The following is a 20,442-nucleotide window of genomic DNA, read 5'->3' as shown; positions in this document are numbered from 1 at the left end:
TTTTTGTCAAGATGCTACATTCTCAATAGTTGAACTTTATTTGTTCTAGCTCCTGAGATCTGCTGTATCCTGCAGTCACCATTTTGAATCCTCTCCCTAAATAGCTTTTGTGTGGATCATATCTATTCAATATAATATTTGCTATAACAGAAATGAAGACAAAAACCTTATATATTCATTTGAAAGTAATAGTAAATCTATTACATGTTAGTATAAATAACATGTTTTATTAAAATCTACATTTTCAAAAAATTTAGAGAAGAGTGATATTTCTTTAATTATTATTTCATATTTTCTTAATGTCTGGTTTAATAGGAGACAAGTGGATTGCTATATCTTCTTCCATGTTTACTGTGATGTGGTGTCATATGTCATGTACTTCTTAGAGAATTTCACCATATACTCATGAGGAAAGGAAAGTGAAAAAAAAAGTAGTATTATATGAAAATTTTTTCCATTTTACATCCTGGTCTCACACTTTAGAACCACTCTTTGCTTTAGAAATAGCAGAAATTTGGTTCCTACTTGCATCTTCAGTAACACTCTGGCTGTGTGTTAATTCACCAATTGACCTTGGTTTTCTTTAGGGATGTCTCAAACACACTTTTTAGCTGACCTCATGGGGCTTTTTGGCATTTCCATTAAACTTATAGGCCTTTGGTACTATAGATTGGGTTAGACTTGGTTCCAAAATTTGAATTATATTCATGGTTCATTCACAAGATGTTTTGGGTATATTACAATAATGTCCTTATAATATCTCTCTTATTGTGCCACAGTTTTGAAGCTTTATAAGTACATGCTTTAATGAAATTGAAATATGGATTAGGAATCTAAAAACTACTTGATGGCCCACGAAATGAGAAGAAATGATAACTAACTTCAAGTTCTGTTGTCCAAATTACACAAATGCTTTCTAAACTAAAATTTGTTTCCTCAGTACATATATATCAGCCCTCCTCTCTCTATGTACACATGAGAGACATTTCTAGGGATTCATAGTAGAATGAGGTATGGTCTCTGCCCTTAGAAAACCAATTTTATAGCAGACAATTCTAATTATTTTGTTTGTACCTGTCTTCCTTAGTTTATACTGAACTAAAAATTTCATCTTCCCATTTGTTAACACTCTTACTACTTTTTTTTTTAATTGGGAATGGAACAGAGCCATTTTACCCCCAAGATAAACCCCCAGCCCTATTTTATTCTTTTATTTTGAAACAGGGTCTCACTAACTTGTGGAAGGCTTCACTAAGTTGCTAAGGCTGGCCGTGAACCTGTAATCCTCCTGTCTCAACCTCCCAAGTACTGGGATTACAAATACGTACCACCATACCCAGCTGTCTTACTACCTTTAAAGTACTACTTTACTCCTTTTTTATTCTACGTTAAAAGATGCATTAATTGACTTAAAGAGCTATTTGCTTGTTGATGACCATACAGAATTCTGAAGGAATTTCTGGGATTAAAACAGAACTCTAGCTAGTAATCACTGGAGCAGGGTATTTTACTTAACATCAATTCATTGTCATTCATATTCATTCATTCATTCATTCTCTCTCTCTATCTCCCACTCTCTTTCTCTAACTCTCCCTAGTTGCTGCTTCTTTTTAGCAGAATTAATGATATTTTGACTAATGAAATTTCAGGCACTTTTTTTTTAATGAAGGAGCTATTCAAAATCTAAAAATACGACATACGAAGCATACCTTCACTAAGAAGGAGTCCGTCTAATCTCTAATCATATGGTGAGGGTCACATCTTTGTGTAAAGCACTGGCCTCTCTGTGGACTGCATATTTTTAATTGCCTCACAGGCAATACTGCTTAGAGGTTCCATGGAGATCTCAAGTCCAAATGTCTCTGTATCAGTGCCTCATTCATATTCCTTCCTATTTCCCCAATACTCTTACTGCATCAATGCCTCTTACATCTTGAGGCTCTTACTCCCATTCTCATTCCTTCTCCACTGCCTACAAATGTGCTCAAGGGTTCATAAAACAAAGAAACAAAAAAAAAATTACTTGCTTTTGAGCTACCACCCTCTCTTTCTTTTTTCTTCAGAACATAATCTACATTTTCTACCCTCCACTTCCTTATCTTCTACTTCCCTGGCCTGGTATGTCAGTCAATAAAAACTATGCCTCCATGGTCACCACTACTGTCCAAATTCCTGAATCATTTTACTACTTTTCAGTCCTCTTCTTACTTGAATTCTCAGTAGCGGGTGGCATAGCTAAGCTTTTTATATCTGTTTCATTGCCATGTTTTCTTGACACAGTTCTGTGTATCCCTGTTGATTATTTCCCCATTGGCTTTGCTTCCTTTGTCTTCTCCTACTGTTTAAATATTAACAGTTCATCCTCTTCCATTTTTTTTTTTTTTGTAGTTCTGGAATGAAATCCAGGGTTTTTCTACCTCAAGGCTACACTCCCAGACCTATTTTATATTTTATTTGGAAACAAGTTCTCACTAAGTTGATTAGAGCCTCACTAAATAGCTGAGGCTGGCTTCAAACCTGCGCAATCTTCCTGTCTCAGCCTCCCAAGTACTGGGATTACAAGCGTGCCGCCACCACACCCAGCATCCTCTTCCTTTTATGTGTGGTATGTGTGTGTGATACTTGGTAAACTACACACACACACACACACACACATACATACATACACACACACACACACACACACACACACACACACACACCTGTTTTATTTATCTTATTTTTTGAAACATTGTCTAATTTACTGAAGCTGTACTCAAACCTGTGATCCTCCTGCATCAGCCTCCCAAGTACTGGGGTAACAGTTGTATACCACCATGTCCAGCCTCTTTCCTTTTCTAATAGATATTTTTTTCTATAGATAAGAAATTTACTTCATTCCCATGACTTCAGATCATATTTCTATGACAATTACTTCAAACTCTTTTTTAAGCTCCCAACTTTTTTCCTCCTGAAGCCCAAATCTGTCCTTGTAACTGTATAATAATATTTTCTATCCCAAATTATTTACAGGTCTCTCAAATTAAACATCTCTATTTCCCATCTGGATATCTCTATACCCAAAAAATAATTGACTTTTTCTCTATAATCCTCAATATTTTCTGTTTCCATTCTTCATCTCTTCATCCAATTTTTAATAGTTTGTTGAATACCTACTATGTACTAGATATTTCTTTAATTCTTTTAAATGTTACCTCATTTAATACTAATGTGCATGGTAATATGAGATCCCAATGAAAACCAGTATTTAAGTGGTATGCATGTGCTACGAACTCTTCTATTCATTTTACATGTGTTATTTCGTATAATACTGACAGTATTATATTAGTTAAATACTATTATTAACTTTGTTTTAAAATGAGAAAGTAAGACCCAAAAATACTTAAGTAACTCCTTTAAGAAATCTTGTCTGTTAGAACCTATAAATATCAGTAGAGTACCTAGTTCTGTCTGACTAATATTTTCAACCATTATGTGCTCTAACTGCCCCTCTTTCCTACACTATATTCATGTAAGTTATGTCTTTACTGCTTCTAAAGTACCTATTATCCAGATAATATTATTCTAGCCAGCATAACTAAAGGGTTTGGCATAAATTCTTCTGAAGGATAGCCATATCTTTTGGGGCCAAGATCCATTTCAGTGCCTTTTGCAAAATAAATAAATAATTAAAGATTCTTTTTTACTGACTTTATTTACCCCAATCCTTTCATCACTCCCTTTCTACTCTTCTTCCAAGTTTCCTGCTCTGTTACCTGCCCTTTTTAGCATTTTGCATACACTACTATCATAGCACCTGCTACATTGTGAACTAATTGTTTAGCTGCCTATTTCTTCTTGTTTACCTACAAATATTCAAAGGTACTTACTTATTCCTTTGTGTACTCCCATGCCTGAATGACATATAGTATGCCCTCAGATATTTTATTGAATATATGAAAATAAAATTTATATTGATGATTCTATAATGGGAAGACAAAGACCTGATAGCATTTGAAATATTTAATTTTGAAATTTTAAACCATTTGGTCTTAAAATATTTCGTTCATACACAGGTCCATGTCTAAGGGTATGAGGGTTTTTCTGGGACATTTGAAGAAACTACTTTTTAAGATGAGTTAAGCTGTCTTTAGGTGATATCTGGCTTCATGTACATTGTTTGCCAAGTATTCACAGAAATGATAACTGGAAACTGGTACAACACAAAAATCATGAATTCTTCCTTTGAAAGTAGTAGGTGGAATTGAATTGAAATGCTTTCTCTGGTTGTCATCGAATCTCCCTTTGCTATTTGAGTAACATAGCACATCAATGGATCCATAATAATCCATTTATAGACCAATATACCACTTTTGCTAGATTGATTTGTAGAGATTAACAGCTAAAACAAGTTAAATCCCTTCATCACCTTCCTACCTTAATTTTAACATAAAGTTAGTTGGTGTTAAATGGACATTTGTTTTTTATTGTCTCAAAGATTGGACTTTTTTCCAATAAAGTCAAATAATGTATCTATATAGTATTCTAACTTGAGCAGTGCATAAAGATTAGTAAATAAGGCCCCATTAAAAATACTTAAAATGTAAGTAATATGAGTCCCAGTAGCATTTCTAATGTCCATTAATGCTTATTCTGAGGATCAGAGCTCATTTCACTGAGCCATTTAGTCAAACCGTGTGATTATTTAGAAAGTTAATTCATGCATACTAAAATCTAGTTTAAGTAATGCAGAGGGTAGGAGGTAAAACTCTATGGAGACGATAGTCCTTTTTGTTATTTAATGATCAGCCATAATTAACTTGCAAATTTGAAATAATTAGAACAAATTAAAGGTATTTAACTTTGCCTCCCTAAAGAAAAATTCAAATTGCACCAAATGCAGCTTTAAATTATTCAAGTCTCAGAGGTCTAGGCTAGATTTTTTTATAATGCCTTTTTTATGATGAGAATACCAATCTGCTTTTTGTCAGAAGGCATCCTATCAAGTAATTGTTCTTTGTGTTAATAAATGACAGCTATTCTTTTTTGTAAAAGTATTTCAGTCTCCCAAGACTACATCAGCATTTCCGTGGCATTTTAATTCAATAAAACAAAAGGTTAATGTTTTTCTGCTTTTTAAGGAATGCAAATACAAGTGGTTTTCAAGTGGTCCTGAATGACATTTAAAATTTGCCATTCAAGCTTAGACTATCGCGATATGATATTTGGGCAAGAGAGAAAGAAAATTTCAAGGTGCATTGAATTATTAATTTCTTTAAACTTAAAGAACTAAAAATATTTTCTCACCCAAAATTGGTGTGGCTCAAAGTTTTTCATTTTGTATTTTATAATATTACAATATGGAAGTATTATTCAATAAAATGTTAGTAATTTAAGGGTGACTTATACATTGTAGAAATCCTAATTGCCATGGCTTTAATCTCTTCTGCTATTTTGATTTTGATCATTTTGCCATTACTTTTAGCAGCTCCAACAGATACTAAATAATATTAACAGAAAACTATTTCTAATAATTTCATGTATATCAGTGAATGATGTTAACTTATTAGTTATAACTTCTCATTGAATTTTGCACACATTTTATCCAGACCATGTGAAATGGTAAGAAATACTATTCAGTCAACAACTAGATTTTGACTTTATGGTACATGGTACAAAGAAGCATGTTTCTTCAGTCTAGTATCTGGGTCTACATAATTTAGGAAATAACTTATATTTTTAAATTATTTGGTGAAATTTGGTCTACTGTTTTGTGCTCATTTGTTTTTATCAACTTTATTGAATTATAATTTTTTTTTTTTTTGTGGTACTGGGGTTTCTGGAAGCCCTTCTACCTCTGGGCTACACTCCCAGACCTATTTTTACATTTTTATTTGGAAACAGGGTCTCCTAAGCCAGCGCTCCCAGCTGGCTTTGAACCTGCGCGATCCTCCTGTCTCTGCCTCCCAAGCGCAGGGATTACAAGCGTGCGCCACCACGCCTGGCTGAATTATAATTTATATTTCATAAAAAGTATACACCAAGTTTTCTATTTTTATTTTATTTATTTATTTAATTTTTTTGCAGGTCTGGGGATGGAACCCAGGGGCATCTGACCTCTGAGCTACATCTCCTGCCCTATTTTTTTTTTTAATTCTTTATTTTGAAATCGGGTCTCACTGAGTTGCAGAGGGCCTCACTAAGTAGCTGAGGCTGTCCGTGAACTGCGATTCTCCAGGTCTCAGCCTCTGAAATGCTGGGATTACAAGTGTGCGCCACCACGCCCAGCTCAAGTTTTCTATTTTTTAATAAAATGAATGTAACTGTTTATGTAACAACCTAATTAATACAGAAAGTATCCATTGCTTATTATACTACTTTGCACTGTTTTAGGAATTTCTCCCAATCCCCTGCCCCAAGCATCCAACTTTCTGATTTCTATCACTTCAAATTGTTTTGCATTTTCTAAATATAAATATAAATGTAATCATACATTATGCATGTGCCTACCATCTTTTACTCACCATAATATTTTGGAGATATATCCATGTTGTATGTTTCAATAATCTTATTATTTTTTTTAGCAATTCATTCTAATAGTATGCTAAAATTTATCTGTTCATCTGTTAATGGACATTTGGATTGCTTCCAGATGTGGGCAGGGGGTAAACTTTGTAAACATTTGTGTACAAGTGTTCAGTATATATGTTTTTTTCTCTTAAGTAAATATCTAGGAGTATAATTGTGTACCATATTGTATCTTTCTTTTTAACTATGTATGAAAATTACCATACTATTTCCCAGCACTATACAGAAGCTTCTTGTCTGGGGTTAAATCCCAATAACACATCATTAGGTGAAAATATTGTAAGTTACAAATGTATTTAGTATTCCTAACCTATCAGATATTACAGCTAAATGAGTTGTTTCTCCTTGTGATCACATGGCTGACTGGCAGCAACTTGAGAGAGTATTAGACCATATACTGCTAGAAAGTCAAACTTTGAAATTTGAAGCAAGTTTCTACTAAATGTGTATTGCTTTTATACCATTGTAAAGTTAAAAAATCATAAGTCCAACCATTGTAAGTCAGGAGCCATCTGTGTAACAGTTACACTAGCAAAGCATCAAAGTTGTAGCTACTTCATACCACTGCAAAGGCTTAGTATGATGACTTCTAACTTTTAGCAGATGTGGAGAGGCCTTTTATTGTGATTCTAATATATAATTCTCATAACCAATTATGGTAATCATCTTTTAATGTGATTTATGGGATACATATAGATATATCTTCTTTTGCAAATATCTATCAAATATGTAAAACAGTTTAAATTGGGTAAAAAAAAACTTAAATTATTGAAGTATGTATTTTAGATACAAATATTTAATCAGATATATATGTTCGTATATTTCCCCCGATGTGTGTCACTTACTTTTTAAATTCCTTAAATTGGTTTTCAAAGAGCAGAAGTTTTCATATTGATAGAAGTTATGAGGATTTTTTTTATTTTTTCATAAAGGTTATATAGTTTTAGCCTTTATATTTAAGTATGCAATCCATTTTGAATATATTTTTGTGTGGTGTGAGATAGGACTCAAGATTCATTCTTTTTCCATACAGATGGAAATTATTTTTATATCATTTGTTAGAAAAAGACATATTTTCTTTATTGAACCTCCTGATATATTTTCAAAAGTCATTTGAACATAAAGACATACATACATACATACATGCATACATACATACATACATACTCACACACACAGTTACATAGATTTCTATTCCATTTATCTCTATATCCATTCTTATGTCAATGCACACAGTTTGGACTACTTGAACTTCATAGAAATCTTGAGTCAGTTAGACTAACTATTCCAACTTTGCTTTTCTTACTAAAAATGCCTTTGGCTATTCTAGGTTTTTTACATTTTAGATTCAATTATCAATTTCTAGTAAGGAAATAAAATATGGTATGCTCAATTTGGGAAGAACTGACATCATAAAAATATTGACCATTTTAGTAGATTAAAATGGTATATCTTTATATTCTTATATTAATTTAGATTTTTTTTTTGGTGGTACTGGGGTTCCTGGAAACCCTTCTACCTCCGGGCTACACTCCCAGACCTATTTTATACTTTTTTATTTGGAAACAGGGTCTCTTAAGCCAGCGAGGCTGGCTTCAAACCTGCATGATCCTCCTGTCTCCGTCTCCAAGCACGGGGATTACAAGCATGCGCCACCACGCCTAGCCAATTTAGATACTTTTTAAATTAATTCCATGTAATTTTCAGTGTAACTCCCTGCACATTTTTCATCGAATTTAATGGTGGTATATAAAAGAGTACTATTTCCACTATATATACTACATTTTGCTAAGTGCATATTTTTATTTTTTTATTTTTTATTGGTGCACTGTATTCATACATCATAGTGGGATACAAACTTTTGTAGACATACATGCACACATCGCCCAGTCAGCCCCCACCCGATCCCCACCCCATTCTCTCCCCATCCCTCCCTCCCATGCTTGGCTTAGTGGTTAACATCTAGTATTATAGCAATTTATCCAAAATTAAAAATGATAATCTCACATAACAGTTTCATTTGTCTGATACCAAGCTTTTGATGACTTAAAGATAACATTTCAATATTTCTTTTTACTTTCTTTCTTACCAGAGAATATTTTTTTCTATTTTTTTAGGTGAAACTATCATATATTTATATATTTATTTTTCAGAAAAAAAATCTATCCTAATATGGAAAATGGACTCTAGGTACCCAAAATGATCTTGAAAAAGAACAAAGCTAAAAGATATATATTTTCTGATTTCAAACTATATAAAGCTACTATAATTGAAACAGTGTAGTACTATTCTAAAGGCAGATATATAAACCATTGGAGTTAAATAAAAGCCTAGAGCTAAATTCTTCCCTATATTGTCAAGTTATTTTTGACAAGGTTTCCACAAACATTTGGTGGTGGAAATAATAATCTTTTAACTAAATATTGTTGAAACATAATAATTACATGGAAAAGAATAAAGTTGGACCCTTACCTAATCCCATATACAAATATTAACTCAAAAACCTAAATATAAATCTTAAGACTATAAACTTTTAGGAGAAAATCTGGGTCATAAAACCTCACAACACTGAAATTGGCAGTGATTTCTTGGATATGATTTCAATGGCACAGGCAACAGAAGACTATACAAGCTCCCTAAAAAATAAAAAAGATATTGTATATCCAAAGACAATGTAAACAGAGTTAACAGTTACTAATATAGAATGGGATAAAATATTTCCAAATGCTATATCTGAAGGTATATTAATATTCCAACTAGAAATCCTAAAAATTAACAACAATAAAGGCAAACAATACCATTTAGAGATAGGTAAAAGACTAACATAAATAATGAATCTCCACAGATAACCAATCTTAGTTGTCTGTTGGATGGAAAATCTTGTTTCCCTGGTTCTGGTGTGTGTTACCTATTTCTTCTTTGTAGTTAATCTCTTTGAATATTTTCTCTAGTGCTGGTTTTGAAGACATAAATCCCTTCAGTTTCTGTTTGTCATGGAAGCTTCTTATTTCTCCATCTAATTTGATAGAAAGTTTTTGCTGGGTAGGAAATTTTTGGCTGGAAGTTGTTTTCTTTCAGAGTTGGGAATATGTTACTCCAAGCTCTTGTGGCTCTCATGACTTGGTTTGGGAAGTCTGGAGTGATTCTAATTGGTTTGCCTCTGAATGTCACTTGGCCCTTTGTTTTTGTTGCCTTTAAGATTCTCTGCTTGGCTTCCACATTGGTCATTTTGACAATTATGTGGTGTGGGGATCCTCTTCTCCGATCCTGTCTAAAGGGAGTTCTATAAGTTTCCTGGATCTGTGTATCAGCCTCTTGCTCTATGTTTGGAAAATTTTCTGCTATTACTTCCTTGAAGAGATTGTTGATCCCTTTGGTTTCACTTTCTTTTCCCTCCTCTATTCCAATTATTCTTAGGTTAGCTCTCTTAAAATGGGCCCATATTTCTTCAATATCAGATTCCTGCTGTCGGATATTTTTTCCTAGATTAGAAACTATGCGTTCATTTTTGGAATGATCATCTTCTAAGAGCGAGATTCTCTTCTCCATGTGGTCTAATCGGCTGTTTGTGCTTTGAATTGAGGCCTTTACTTCATTAATTGCATCTTTTATCTCTTTTTGGCTCTCTCTGAGTTCTTTTCAAAGCACCTCTATTATTTCTACAGTTATTTTCCTGATTTGATCTTCTAGAAATCTCTGATTTTCTGTTTTATCGGGTTCTGATGTTGTGGGGTTGTGGGCATTCATTGCTCCAGTATTATTCCTCTTTCCCATGATTTCGGAAGTTTGTGCCTTCTCTGGGTTCTTCCCTTGGGTCACTATGACTTCACTTAAGGTGTTCTGGATCTCGAGTCAGTAGTATCTCAGACCCCACTACTCCTTTACTGGGTTGTATCACAGAGTCTCCGACCCAGAGAGTCGATAGAGGCTGCTTTAGACTGTGGGGGGTGCCAGGTTGCACTTTCTCCTATGGTGTGATATCTCTGCCACCGCCCCTCCCCCACTGGGTCAAGTCCCAGGGAGTACAGTACTGGGATTTCTCCTCTGTGGCCCGCAATTTGACTCACTGTTCTTGAGTACGCAGATGTAGCTGTACTGGATTCGGTGAATTCTCTGCTGCTGCCGCCGGTGGCAATATGGCGCTGCTGCTATGCCCTCGGCCGTGAGGCTGGCGTATTTCTTCTTGGTTTTGATTTGCACTCTGAATCCCTGCAGCGTGTGCTGAGCTCAGCCACTGGGAGCTTTAGATTTTACGTGCGGCGAGAAATCCCGCCTGGCTTTTCCGCAGCGGCTCACCTCGGCTTGCTGTAGCCGTCCGGTGAACTCACCGCTGCCGCCGGCAGTATGGCGCTGCTGCCGCGTCCTCTGGCGTGAGGCCCGTGTATCTCCTCTGTGGCTCTGAGCTCTGTTCTCAGTCCGCTTTCTCTCTGGAGCCTGGTGATTTTTTTTTTCTCTGGTGATGGTGTTTTCTGGCTATGAAAGGCGCTGATTTTGTGGTAATGGAGATTGGTTGTTAGCAGGGCTCTTAAGCCCCGCTTTTCTCGGTCGCCATCTTCCCGGAAGTCCTAAGTGCATATTTTTTACCATTTTTTTTGCTTCCATATTTTACAAATTTCTAAAGATTTTCACATTCTATTCACATTTCAAATAACTTTATACCTTTTCAAACTTTTTCCCTTTTATTCTTTTGTCTTGCCTTATTTCATCATCTATGACTTCCAATACAATATAGAATACATGTGATTAAAGAAGATATCCTTCTGTTTGTTTTCAATCTCCAGGAAAAGACATCTAGTAATTCTCTAATAAATATAATATTTAATATGAGTACATGCCCTATATTAGCTCATTTTTCATTGCTATAATAAAATTCCTGAGTCAGGCTAACTTTATAAAGAAAAGAGATGTGTGTGTGTGTGTGTGTGTGTGTGTGTGTGTGTGTGTGTGTGGTATTGAGGATTGAACCCAGAGGCATTCTACCTCTGAGCTACACCCCCAGCCTGACTTTTTTATTCTTTGTTTTGAAACATAGTCTAAGTGGGGAAGGCCTCACTAAGTAGCTGAGACTGGCCGCAGACCCTAATCCTCCTATCTCAGCCTCCTAAGTATTCAGCTCATTAAAGATAATTCTGTATTTTATGCCAGAACTTAAATTTCTCCCAGCATTGCCCATTTTGTGGTATTTTTATATTTATATTCTGCTTTCAACTGTGTAGCAGCCAATCTTTGGTAAATCTCCCAGAAGAAGAAAACAATCGAATAAATTAACTAACCTAAGAGTTTATTTTTAGAAAATGTAAATAAAATTAATAATCCCTTTCAAGATGAAAATCTACTGTGAAGTGAGAAGCCAATTACTAATATCAGGAATAAAAAAGAAAATATTAGCATAGGTTCTATTGATTCTTTAAAGTAATTAAGAAATACTGCAAACAAGCTGGTCATGGTGGTACATAATTGTAATCTCTATTTAGGAGGCTGAGACAGGAGGATTGTAATTCACAGTCTCAGCTACTTAGTGAAGCCCTCTGCAACATAGTGAGAACTTGTTTCAAAATAAAGAATAAAAAATAGGGCTGGGAGTGTAGCTCCAAAGTAGAATGCCCCTAGATTCCATACCCAGTACTGCAAATTAAAAAAAAAAACATTTTTGCAAGAATATTTTACTGTTTAAATGATGCATTTTCCATGAAATCAACAATATACAAAATTAATACAGAAAATATAACTCTATATCTTAAATAAATTTATTTTCTAATTAAGAACTATTGCTAGATCGAAGTCCATCTGCTTGCCACTCAAAAGCCAATATGCAAGAGACGAGAGTTGGTGCAAAGGAAATCAGGTTTATTCAAGGGCCAGCACTCTGAAAAAATGGGGTGTTAGCCCCCCCAAAATAAAAGATCTCAGGGAATTAAAGAACTGGAAAGGGTTTTATTGGGAGGAAAAGGAGGCTAAGTGGGACAAAGGACAGGAAAGTTACATCCTGAGTGGGGTCATCCAAGGGATGAGGGCACGTGTCTTTTTTTTTTTTAATTAGTGCATTGTAGTCATACATCTTAATGGGTTACAATATGGTAGAGGCATACATGCACACATCACTCAATTAGCCCTTCCCCAGTTCCCACCCCATTCCCCCCTCCCTCCTTATGTTTGGCTTAGTTTTTTACTTTGATATGTTTGTGAATGTACATCATGTACATAACGGAATTTCCCTCTTCCCCCTCAGTTAGATCACCTTATTTGCTCAGCTATAGCTTCTCCTTCTTTGTCTAGAGTTTCTCCTATGACCCTTTTTTCCCTAGCTTCCACATATTAGTGTGAGCATCCGATTTCTTACTTTTTATGACTGACTTATCTCACTTAGCATAATGTTCTCCAGTACGTATTTCCCTGAAATGATATAATTTTGTTCTTCTTTATGGCTGAGTAAAATTTCATTGTGTACATATCCCATAGTTTTGTAATCTATTCATATGTTGATGGACATCTTGGCTGGTTCCATAGTTTGGCAATTGTTAATTGTGTGGCTATGAACATAGATATGCATGCATTAGTTTGGTAGTTTGGTTTTCATTCTTTTGGGTAGATACCCAGAAGTGGTATTGCTGAATCATATGGTAGGTTTGTTCCCATTCTTCTGAGGATCCTCCATACAGTTTTCAAAAGTAATTGCACTAATTTGCAGTCCCACCAACAATGTATTAGAGTGCCCACTTCTCAAATCCTCGCCAGCATTTGTTGTTGTTTGTGGTTTTAATGATTGCAATTCTAGTTGGAGTTAGGTGAAATCACAAACTGGAAGAAATTGATAAACTTCCTATACTGAGTCAAGAAGATATAGAAAATTTGAACCAACCAATAGCAATCAAAGAGATTCAGGCAGCAATAAAGAGAAAAAGTCCAGGATCAGATGGTTTCCCAAGTGAATTTTACAAAACCATTATAGAAGAGCTAATCCCAATACTCCTCAATCTATTTCATGAAATAGAAAGAAACAGGACTCTCCCATAAATACATTATATGAAGCTAACATCACATTAATACCAAAACCAAATAAAGACACTCAAGGAAATAAAACTACAGGCCTATATCATTGATGAACTTAGACACAACACTACTAAACAAAATACTAACAACACACATTCAAAACACATCAAGAAAATCATACACCATGACCAAGTAGGGTTTATCCCAGAGATGCAAGGCTTGTTTAACATATGGAAATCAATTCATGTAATTCATCATTTAAACAGAACCAAAGACAAATGATCATTTCAGTAGACGCCGAAAAAGCATTTGACAAAATCTAACATCCATTTATGCTAAAAGCACTGCAAAGAATCAAAATAGAAGGAACATGCCTCAGCATTATAAAGGCAATATACAATAGGCCCACAGTCAACATCATATTAAATGGGGAAGAACTATGAGAATTCCCCCTAGAAACAGGAACAAGACAAGGATGTCCATTATCTCCACTTCTTTTCGATATAAAACTTGATACTCTAGCCAGAACAATAAGGCAAGAAAAGAAAATCAAAGGAGTACAAATAGTCATGTGTCTTTTTGTTGCTGTTCTGGCCAAAATATGACAACCAACCTTGACCTTTTGGAGCTGGTTCCTATAATTCTCTAGACAAGTATATTATTTTTCTAAAAGTTAAACCTCACATTATTTTACATGCTTTGTGTTAGTTGATGCACAGGATTAAAGAATAAGGAGGTAAAATATTTTTAAAAAGAATAAAGAGAGACATTACACAGTCTATAAGTCTAAAAGCAAGATTATTTAAAGTTAACATCTTAGTCACTTAAATGACTCTTCTTTAGAATGTAGGATGCCATCCAAAGGGAGGGAAGCAAAATTAACTGCCAAGGACAACTGGCAAAGGAACAGGCATTGACACCACTGCAGCACCTTCCCCTAAGTAAAACTAGGACCTGTCAAATCTTTGCATGCGATACTAACATCTGAAGAAGAAATAGCAATATGACACAGATCCACTCAAAGACCAGAGCACAGTTTATCAGTGTTAAATGGCACTTTTGACTTTTTTTTTTTTTTTTTTTTTTTTGGTGGTGGTACTGGGGTTCCTGGAAGCCCTTCTACCTCCGGGATACACTCCCAGACCTATATTTTACTTTTTTTTTATGTGGAAACAGGGTCTCTTAAGCCAGCAAGGCTGGCTCCGACCCAGCACAATCCTCCTGTCTCAGCCTCCCAAGTGCGGGGATTACAAGCGTGCGCCACCACGCCCGGCCACACTTTTGACTTTTGATCAGCTTATTCTTTTGGGTGATGAGAAAGGACATGCCCATTAGTTTATCAGCATTTTGGGCATCTAGGGTCTATTAGATGCTAGTTGTGACCCCAACTGTGACCCCACCAAAAAATAATGCCAAATGAATTTTTGCAAAATTCTTTCCTGTGTTGCAAAATTCTTTGCTCCTATTGGACTTGAGAACCACTTAAACTGAAGAAACTTTTAGCAACTTCTTTTGTGAGGCCTGAAATAGGTGAAGATGTTAGAAGAAAAGAGAATGACAGGCCAGTCTTTCTCATAAACATAAATGAAGTATTTTTAAATTTTTAGCAAAATATTAGCAAATTAATTCAATGAATATAAAAAGCACAATACAATTCACTAAAAAGGGTTTAACCCAGAAATGCAAAGTCCACTCAACATCTGAAAATCAGTCAATATAATTTACCATATTAACATAATAAAAACATTTTTAAGAAGGAAAACTTCATCTCAAACAGAAGCAGAAAAGCACTTGACATAATTTATAATATTCATTATAAGGGGGTACAGACACACACGCACATGCACGCACATATGTGTGCGTGCGTGTGTGTGTGTGTGTGTGTGTGTGTGTTACTGGGGATTGAACCCAGGACATTCTACCTCTGAGCTACAACCCCAGCCCTGTTTTTTATTCTTTATTTTGAAACAGGGTTTCACTGAGTTGCAAAGGAGCTGAGGCTGTCTGCAAACAACGTATCCTCCTATGTCAGCCTCCCAAAGGCTGGGATTACAAGCATGCGGCCCCACACCCAGCTTGTTCTTTTTTTTTTTTTTTTAAACAAGGTCTTACTGAGTTGCAAAGGGCCTAAGTAGCTGAGACTATCCACAAACCACAATCCTCCTGTCTCAGACTCTCAAATGCTGGGATTACAAGTGTGTGCCACCACACCCTGCTTATTCTTTATTTTATCTTTGAAACAAGTTCTCACTGAGTTACAAAGGGCTTAAGTAGATGAGGCTATCCATGAACCATGATCCTCCTGTCTCAGTATCCCAAATGCTGGGATTACAAGCATGCGTCACCACGACCGGCTTATATTTTTTAATGATAAACACTTTTAGTAGCATAGTAAATTGTACAGGAGTTTCTAGGTAGTATGATGAGGTACAAAAATATTGAAACTCTTTTCATGCTCAGCATTTCAAGAAGAACCTTTCGAAACTCCCACTCTTTCCCACAACTCTGATTTTTAACCTTGGCTGGACATTATAATAACCTACGAAGCTTTAAAAACGGAAGGGAGAAAATGAGCTAGGGGGCAAAATATACCCAGGACCCAACTCAGACTGAGTAATGCATTTTCAACAAGTGGGTATAAAACTCAGTCCATCATTATTGGTAAAAATTTGCTAGATTATTTAAATTCATAGCCTGGGTACAAATCACTGCCTTAAATCTATATCTTTTCTGAGAATACTGCTTATAATAGAGACCCTTCTTTCTATTCACATCAGATAAGCAACCAAGTCAGGAAGGTCACCATTTTTCTTGAAAACCTCCCTCTCTATGTGGATGTTACCATGTCCAGTTTTGCAATAGTCCTTACTTTCTCTTGCTTTGTTGCCCATTATTATCTCACTAGGACTTTGACATCCCACTCAAAGTCATGGTCTCCCCAGAGCTCCTGTCTTCATTCTGTGAGATTCCATTTTCTGTGTGGTTAATCTGTCCATTGCCATAACTAAGGTGTCTTTTCTCTTCCTAAGTTTGCTCCATTGCTCTTCGGTATTTTTGCCTGGCCACACCCATGGTGACTGCATATTTAGGACAATAACCAGAGGCCACTGGGCACTGCTCCAGGGGCTCTGAAATAAGACATTTTAAAATCTGTTAGTTGAATGTCCCTATAAATCTTAAAAATACCTTAGTTACCTGAATCTTGGTGTCCTTAGTCTTGAAGAGGACAAGATAGGTTAGATGAATTTAGTCTACTCAACCTTGTATTTTCAGATGTTAAAGTTTTAGATGAATGCTGCTTAAATTATCAACAAGCATATGTGCAAAGTTGAAAAAGACACAAAGTTTAAGGTAATAAAGAACACAAAATGAAGGCAGAGTTGCCAATCTTTGGAGGGGAGGCTGAATCTGCAAGCCCAAATGAAGAGTTACTATTTTTTAACAAAGGAAGCCTCTCTGAATCCCTGATATAATTGGGGCTTGTTTAGAAGAACCGTTCAGAATTCCCACTCCTCCCCACAACTGTGATTTTTAATCTTGGCTGGACGTTAGAATCACCTACAAAGCTTTAAAAAAAGGAAGGGTGGTATTTGTAATATTTTTAGTGGGTGGTAGTCCCTGAATGCCCCAATTCTAATAGACTCTCAGCATGACAACCTTGTCATTTCTGTCTTTAATTCCCTCAATTCATCCTCCAGCCTTTATCTCTCTCCTCAGTACCTATATTTCTCACTCACAGGAATGAAATTATCCCCTTCATCAAGAAAATTGAAAGTGAAGCATACATTTCTTCAACTCAGTCTCCCTTCACCCTACCACTTCTAAATTCAGTCAGCCAACTACCAAACACTACTGAGTTAATGATCAACTTGCTTCCTTTTTTGTTTTGTTTTGTTTTGTTTTGAGGGCCTGGGGATAAACCCAGGGACATTCAACCTCCGAGCTACACCCCATGCCCTATTTTTATTCTTTCTTTCTTTCTTTCCTTCTTTCTTTCTTTCTTTCTTTCTTTCTCTCTTTCCTTCTTTCTTCCTTTCTTTTTTTCTTGGTGATGGTACTGGGGATGGAACCCAGGGGCCTTCTACCTCTGGGCTACACTCCCAGACCTATTTTATATTTTATTTGGAAACAGGGTCTCTTAAACCAGCTGAGGCTGGCTTAGAACCTGTGCAGTCCTCCTGTCTCAGCCTCCCAAGCGCAGGGATTACAAGCGTGCACCACCACACCTGGCTTTTATCCTTTATTTTGAAACAGGGTCTCACTGACTTCCGAAGGGCCTAAGTAGCTGAGCTTGAATGTGAATCGCAATCCTCCAGTCTCAAGCCTCCCAAATGCTAGGATTACAAGCGTGTACCACCACGCCCAGCTCAACTTGCTTTCTTGAAATATCTTCTCATGTTTCATAAGAACCTTAAGCTACATTTAATCCTCCCATCCTTCCCAGATTCTCTCTATATTGCTTATCCCCCAATTATGCCATCATCCTCAACTCCTTTCTCTTCCTCACTTTTCACATTCAAAAACTCAAGTGTAGCCAATTTTAAATTACACTTTAAAAAAAAAGATTTTCTTCTTTGCATTTTATTTCTGCCTCTCTATTTCAGACCTTACCTTTCACCAGAGCTCACTAACAGCCTTCCAACTCATCCAGTTTCATGTACTCCATTTCCTAAATGGTACCAGAGTCATGTTTTATAAACTCAGTTTGAATGTATTATTTGTCTCCGTGGAGCCCTTCAGTGACTCCAACTTGCCAACAAGGTAGAGGTCAAGCCCCTTGAGATGGAATACAGAACCTTTCATGATCTAACCTGACCCTGTCTCACCTGCTTCACCACCACTTCCTTCCTCTTCACCCAAACTTGATTCTATAACAACACCAAAGTATTTACCAGGCCCAAATATGTGGTAAAGTTTTATCTAATATTATACTTACTAATATGGTACTGTTTTTTCCACTTAGAACATCCTTCCATGCTTCCTTGGCCCCTGCTTATCCTCTATGATTTAGTTTAAATATTTCTGGAATCTTCCTTCAGTTATGCAGACAGTGTTAGTACCCTGCCCTTGTGTTCCCATAAAATACTGCATGTTCATGAAATAGAGCATTTATCATATGATATTAAAATTATATTTCCACCTCTCTGTCCACCACTAAAGTCACTTTGAGAACAGGAACTACGTCTTGCTTATGTTTGTTTTACATCAAGTGCTCAGTAAATATTTGTTTTCATTTTTTCCCACCCAGCCCCATATAGTATGCTCTTAGTAACTATCAGATATATATAAATAAATGAATTGTCTGAAAATTTATTGAACAGGAATAAGGAAAGCAGGAGTTGAGGCAACTGAGGTTTTTCATGAGTGACTGGATGATGTAAGTGAGAATGGAGGCTGATGGAGGAACTGATTTCTAGATAAAGGTAATGGCATTGTTTTAGCATGAGCTGCTTCAGGAGGCATGACAAGATATTTGTGTTATAGCTTTTCATCTCTGTGACTAATACACCAACACAAACAATCTTAAGGAGGAAATGTTTTATTTTGGCTCACAGTTGCAAAGATTTCAGTTCATGGTTGGCTGGCGTCATTGCTTTGGGCCTAATATGAGGCAGAATATCATGGTGGAAGTGTCTGGTAGAGGAAAGTCGCTCAGCTAACGACAGCCGGGAAGCAAAGAGAAAGAAAGAAAGAAAGAGAGACAAACAGGAAGGGGCCAGGGTTTGTCCCTAGTGACCCAATTGAAAATAAGGAAAACAAATATATTTTGAAGCACATTGGTGATACTTTAATCCCTAATGTCTACTTTTTAGTGTTTCAAAAACATTTTAGATTTTTTTAAAAAAGTCTTTTTAACTATTTTTTTTTTATTCTATGGATAGCCTAAATTTTAGTTATGTTCTTTGGCTTTATTAGCAGTTTTATGGATTTGAGTCTCATGTCCCTAACACCATATATAAGCTTTTTGAAGATAAAGACCATCTCTCCTCTAAAATTATTGTGATAGAACACAAAATAGACCTTTAGTAAATTATTCAAATTATACCTCAGTAAAAAAATAAATAAAAAGCAAGTTCTTCCTGACATGAATTGTACTTTAATTCATGCTGAATTGCAATATCTTTGTAAGATATGTATCTCCTTTTATGCTCTCTACAATTCATTCATGTTTGCTTTTGCAGTTTATTAAAGTCAAAATGTCATGGATGGCTACCTGAAACCTCATTGTCCTTTAAAAAGCATCAAGACTCCCCAAACGGTGGAGAGAATAAGAGAGAGAAGAAGACCGTTGGGTTTCAGTCACATATGGAAGATAATGTTGAGTGCACATTTCAAAAAAAAGATACATGCAGACCCCCAAGAGGTAAGTTTAGCGTGTGCAGTAGCAAAATGAGATGCTACCAGGGCAGGGTGGTTGCTGGTGGCTGCTAGCCAGGGAGCACCAGATAATTTCTTAAAATGCCAAGCAGGAGCCGGGTGTGGTGGCGCACACTCGTAATCTCCGTGCTTGGGAGGCTGAGACAGGAGGATTACGCAGGTTCAAAGCTAGCCTCAGCTACTTAGTGAGGCTCTCAGAAACTTAGTGAGACCTTGTTTCCAAATAAAATATAAAAATAGGTCTGGGAGTATAGCCCAGAGGTAGAAAGCCTCTGGGTTCCACTCCCAGTACCACAAAACAAAAAACAAAAACAAAAAAAATGGCAAGCAGGATAACATTATAAATTAATGTACACCTCCAAAGATACCAAGGCAATCTACTCGAGTAGTGAGTGACACCTGCACTTCTGTTGGAGTAGTGGTGTGAGAAACTCTTATTGACCTTGGCCCTCCTTTGGTAAGCAGCAAATCATAAGAAGTAAGCAATAAATAGACACAAAAATTGTT

General features: G+C 36.0%; 1 protein-coding gene across 3 annotated transcripts in view; it reads left to right on the top strand.

Annotated features, from left to right (window-relative positions):
• Positions 1-20,442, top strand: part of KIAA1328 — a gene marked incomplete at both ends in the record, with an annotated part of 310,165 nt that overhangs the window by 217,633 nt on the left and 72,090 nt on the right. For all 3 annotated transcript variants that reach the window (XM_080714414.1, XM_080714413.1, XM_080714412.1), the window contains one exon: positions 19,740-19,921. In XM_080714414.1, coding sequence (XP_080570540.1) covers positions 19,740-19,921 — 182 coding nt within the window. The remainder of the gene's footprint in view (positions 1-19,739; positions 19,922-20,442) is intronic.

The sequence above is a fragment of the Muscardinus avellanarius genome (assembly GCF_963383645.1).
Source record: "Muscardinus avellanarius genome assembly, chromosome: 17".
NCBI classification, from domain to species: domain Eukaryota; kingdom Metazoa; phylum Chordata; class Mammalia; order Rodentia; family Gliridae; genus Muscardinus; species Muscardinus avellanarius.
Note: the sequence above shows the minus strand (reverse complement) of the source record. Positions and strands in the feature narration are given on the sequence as shown.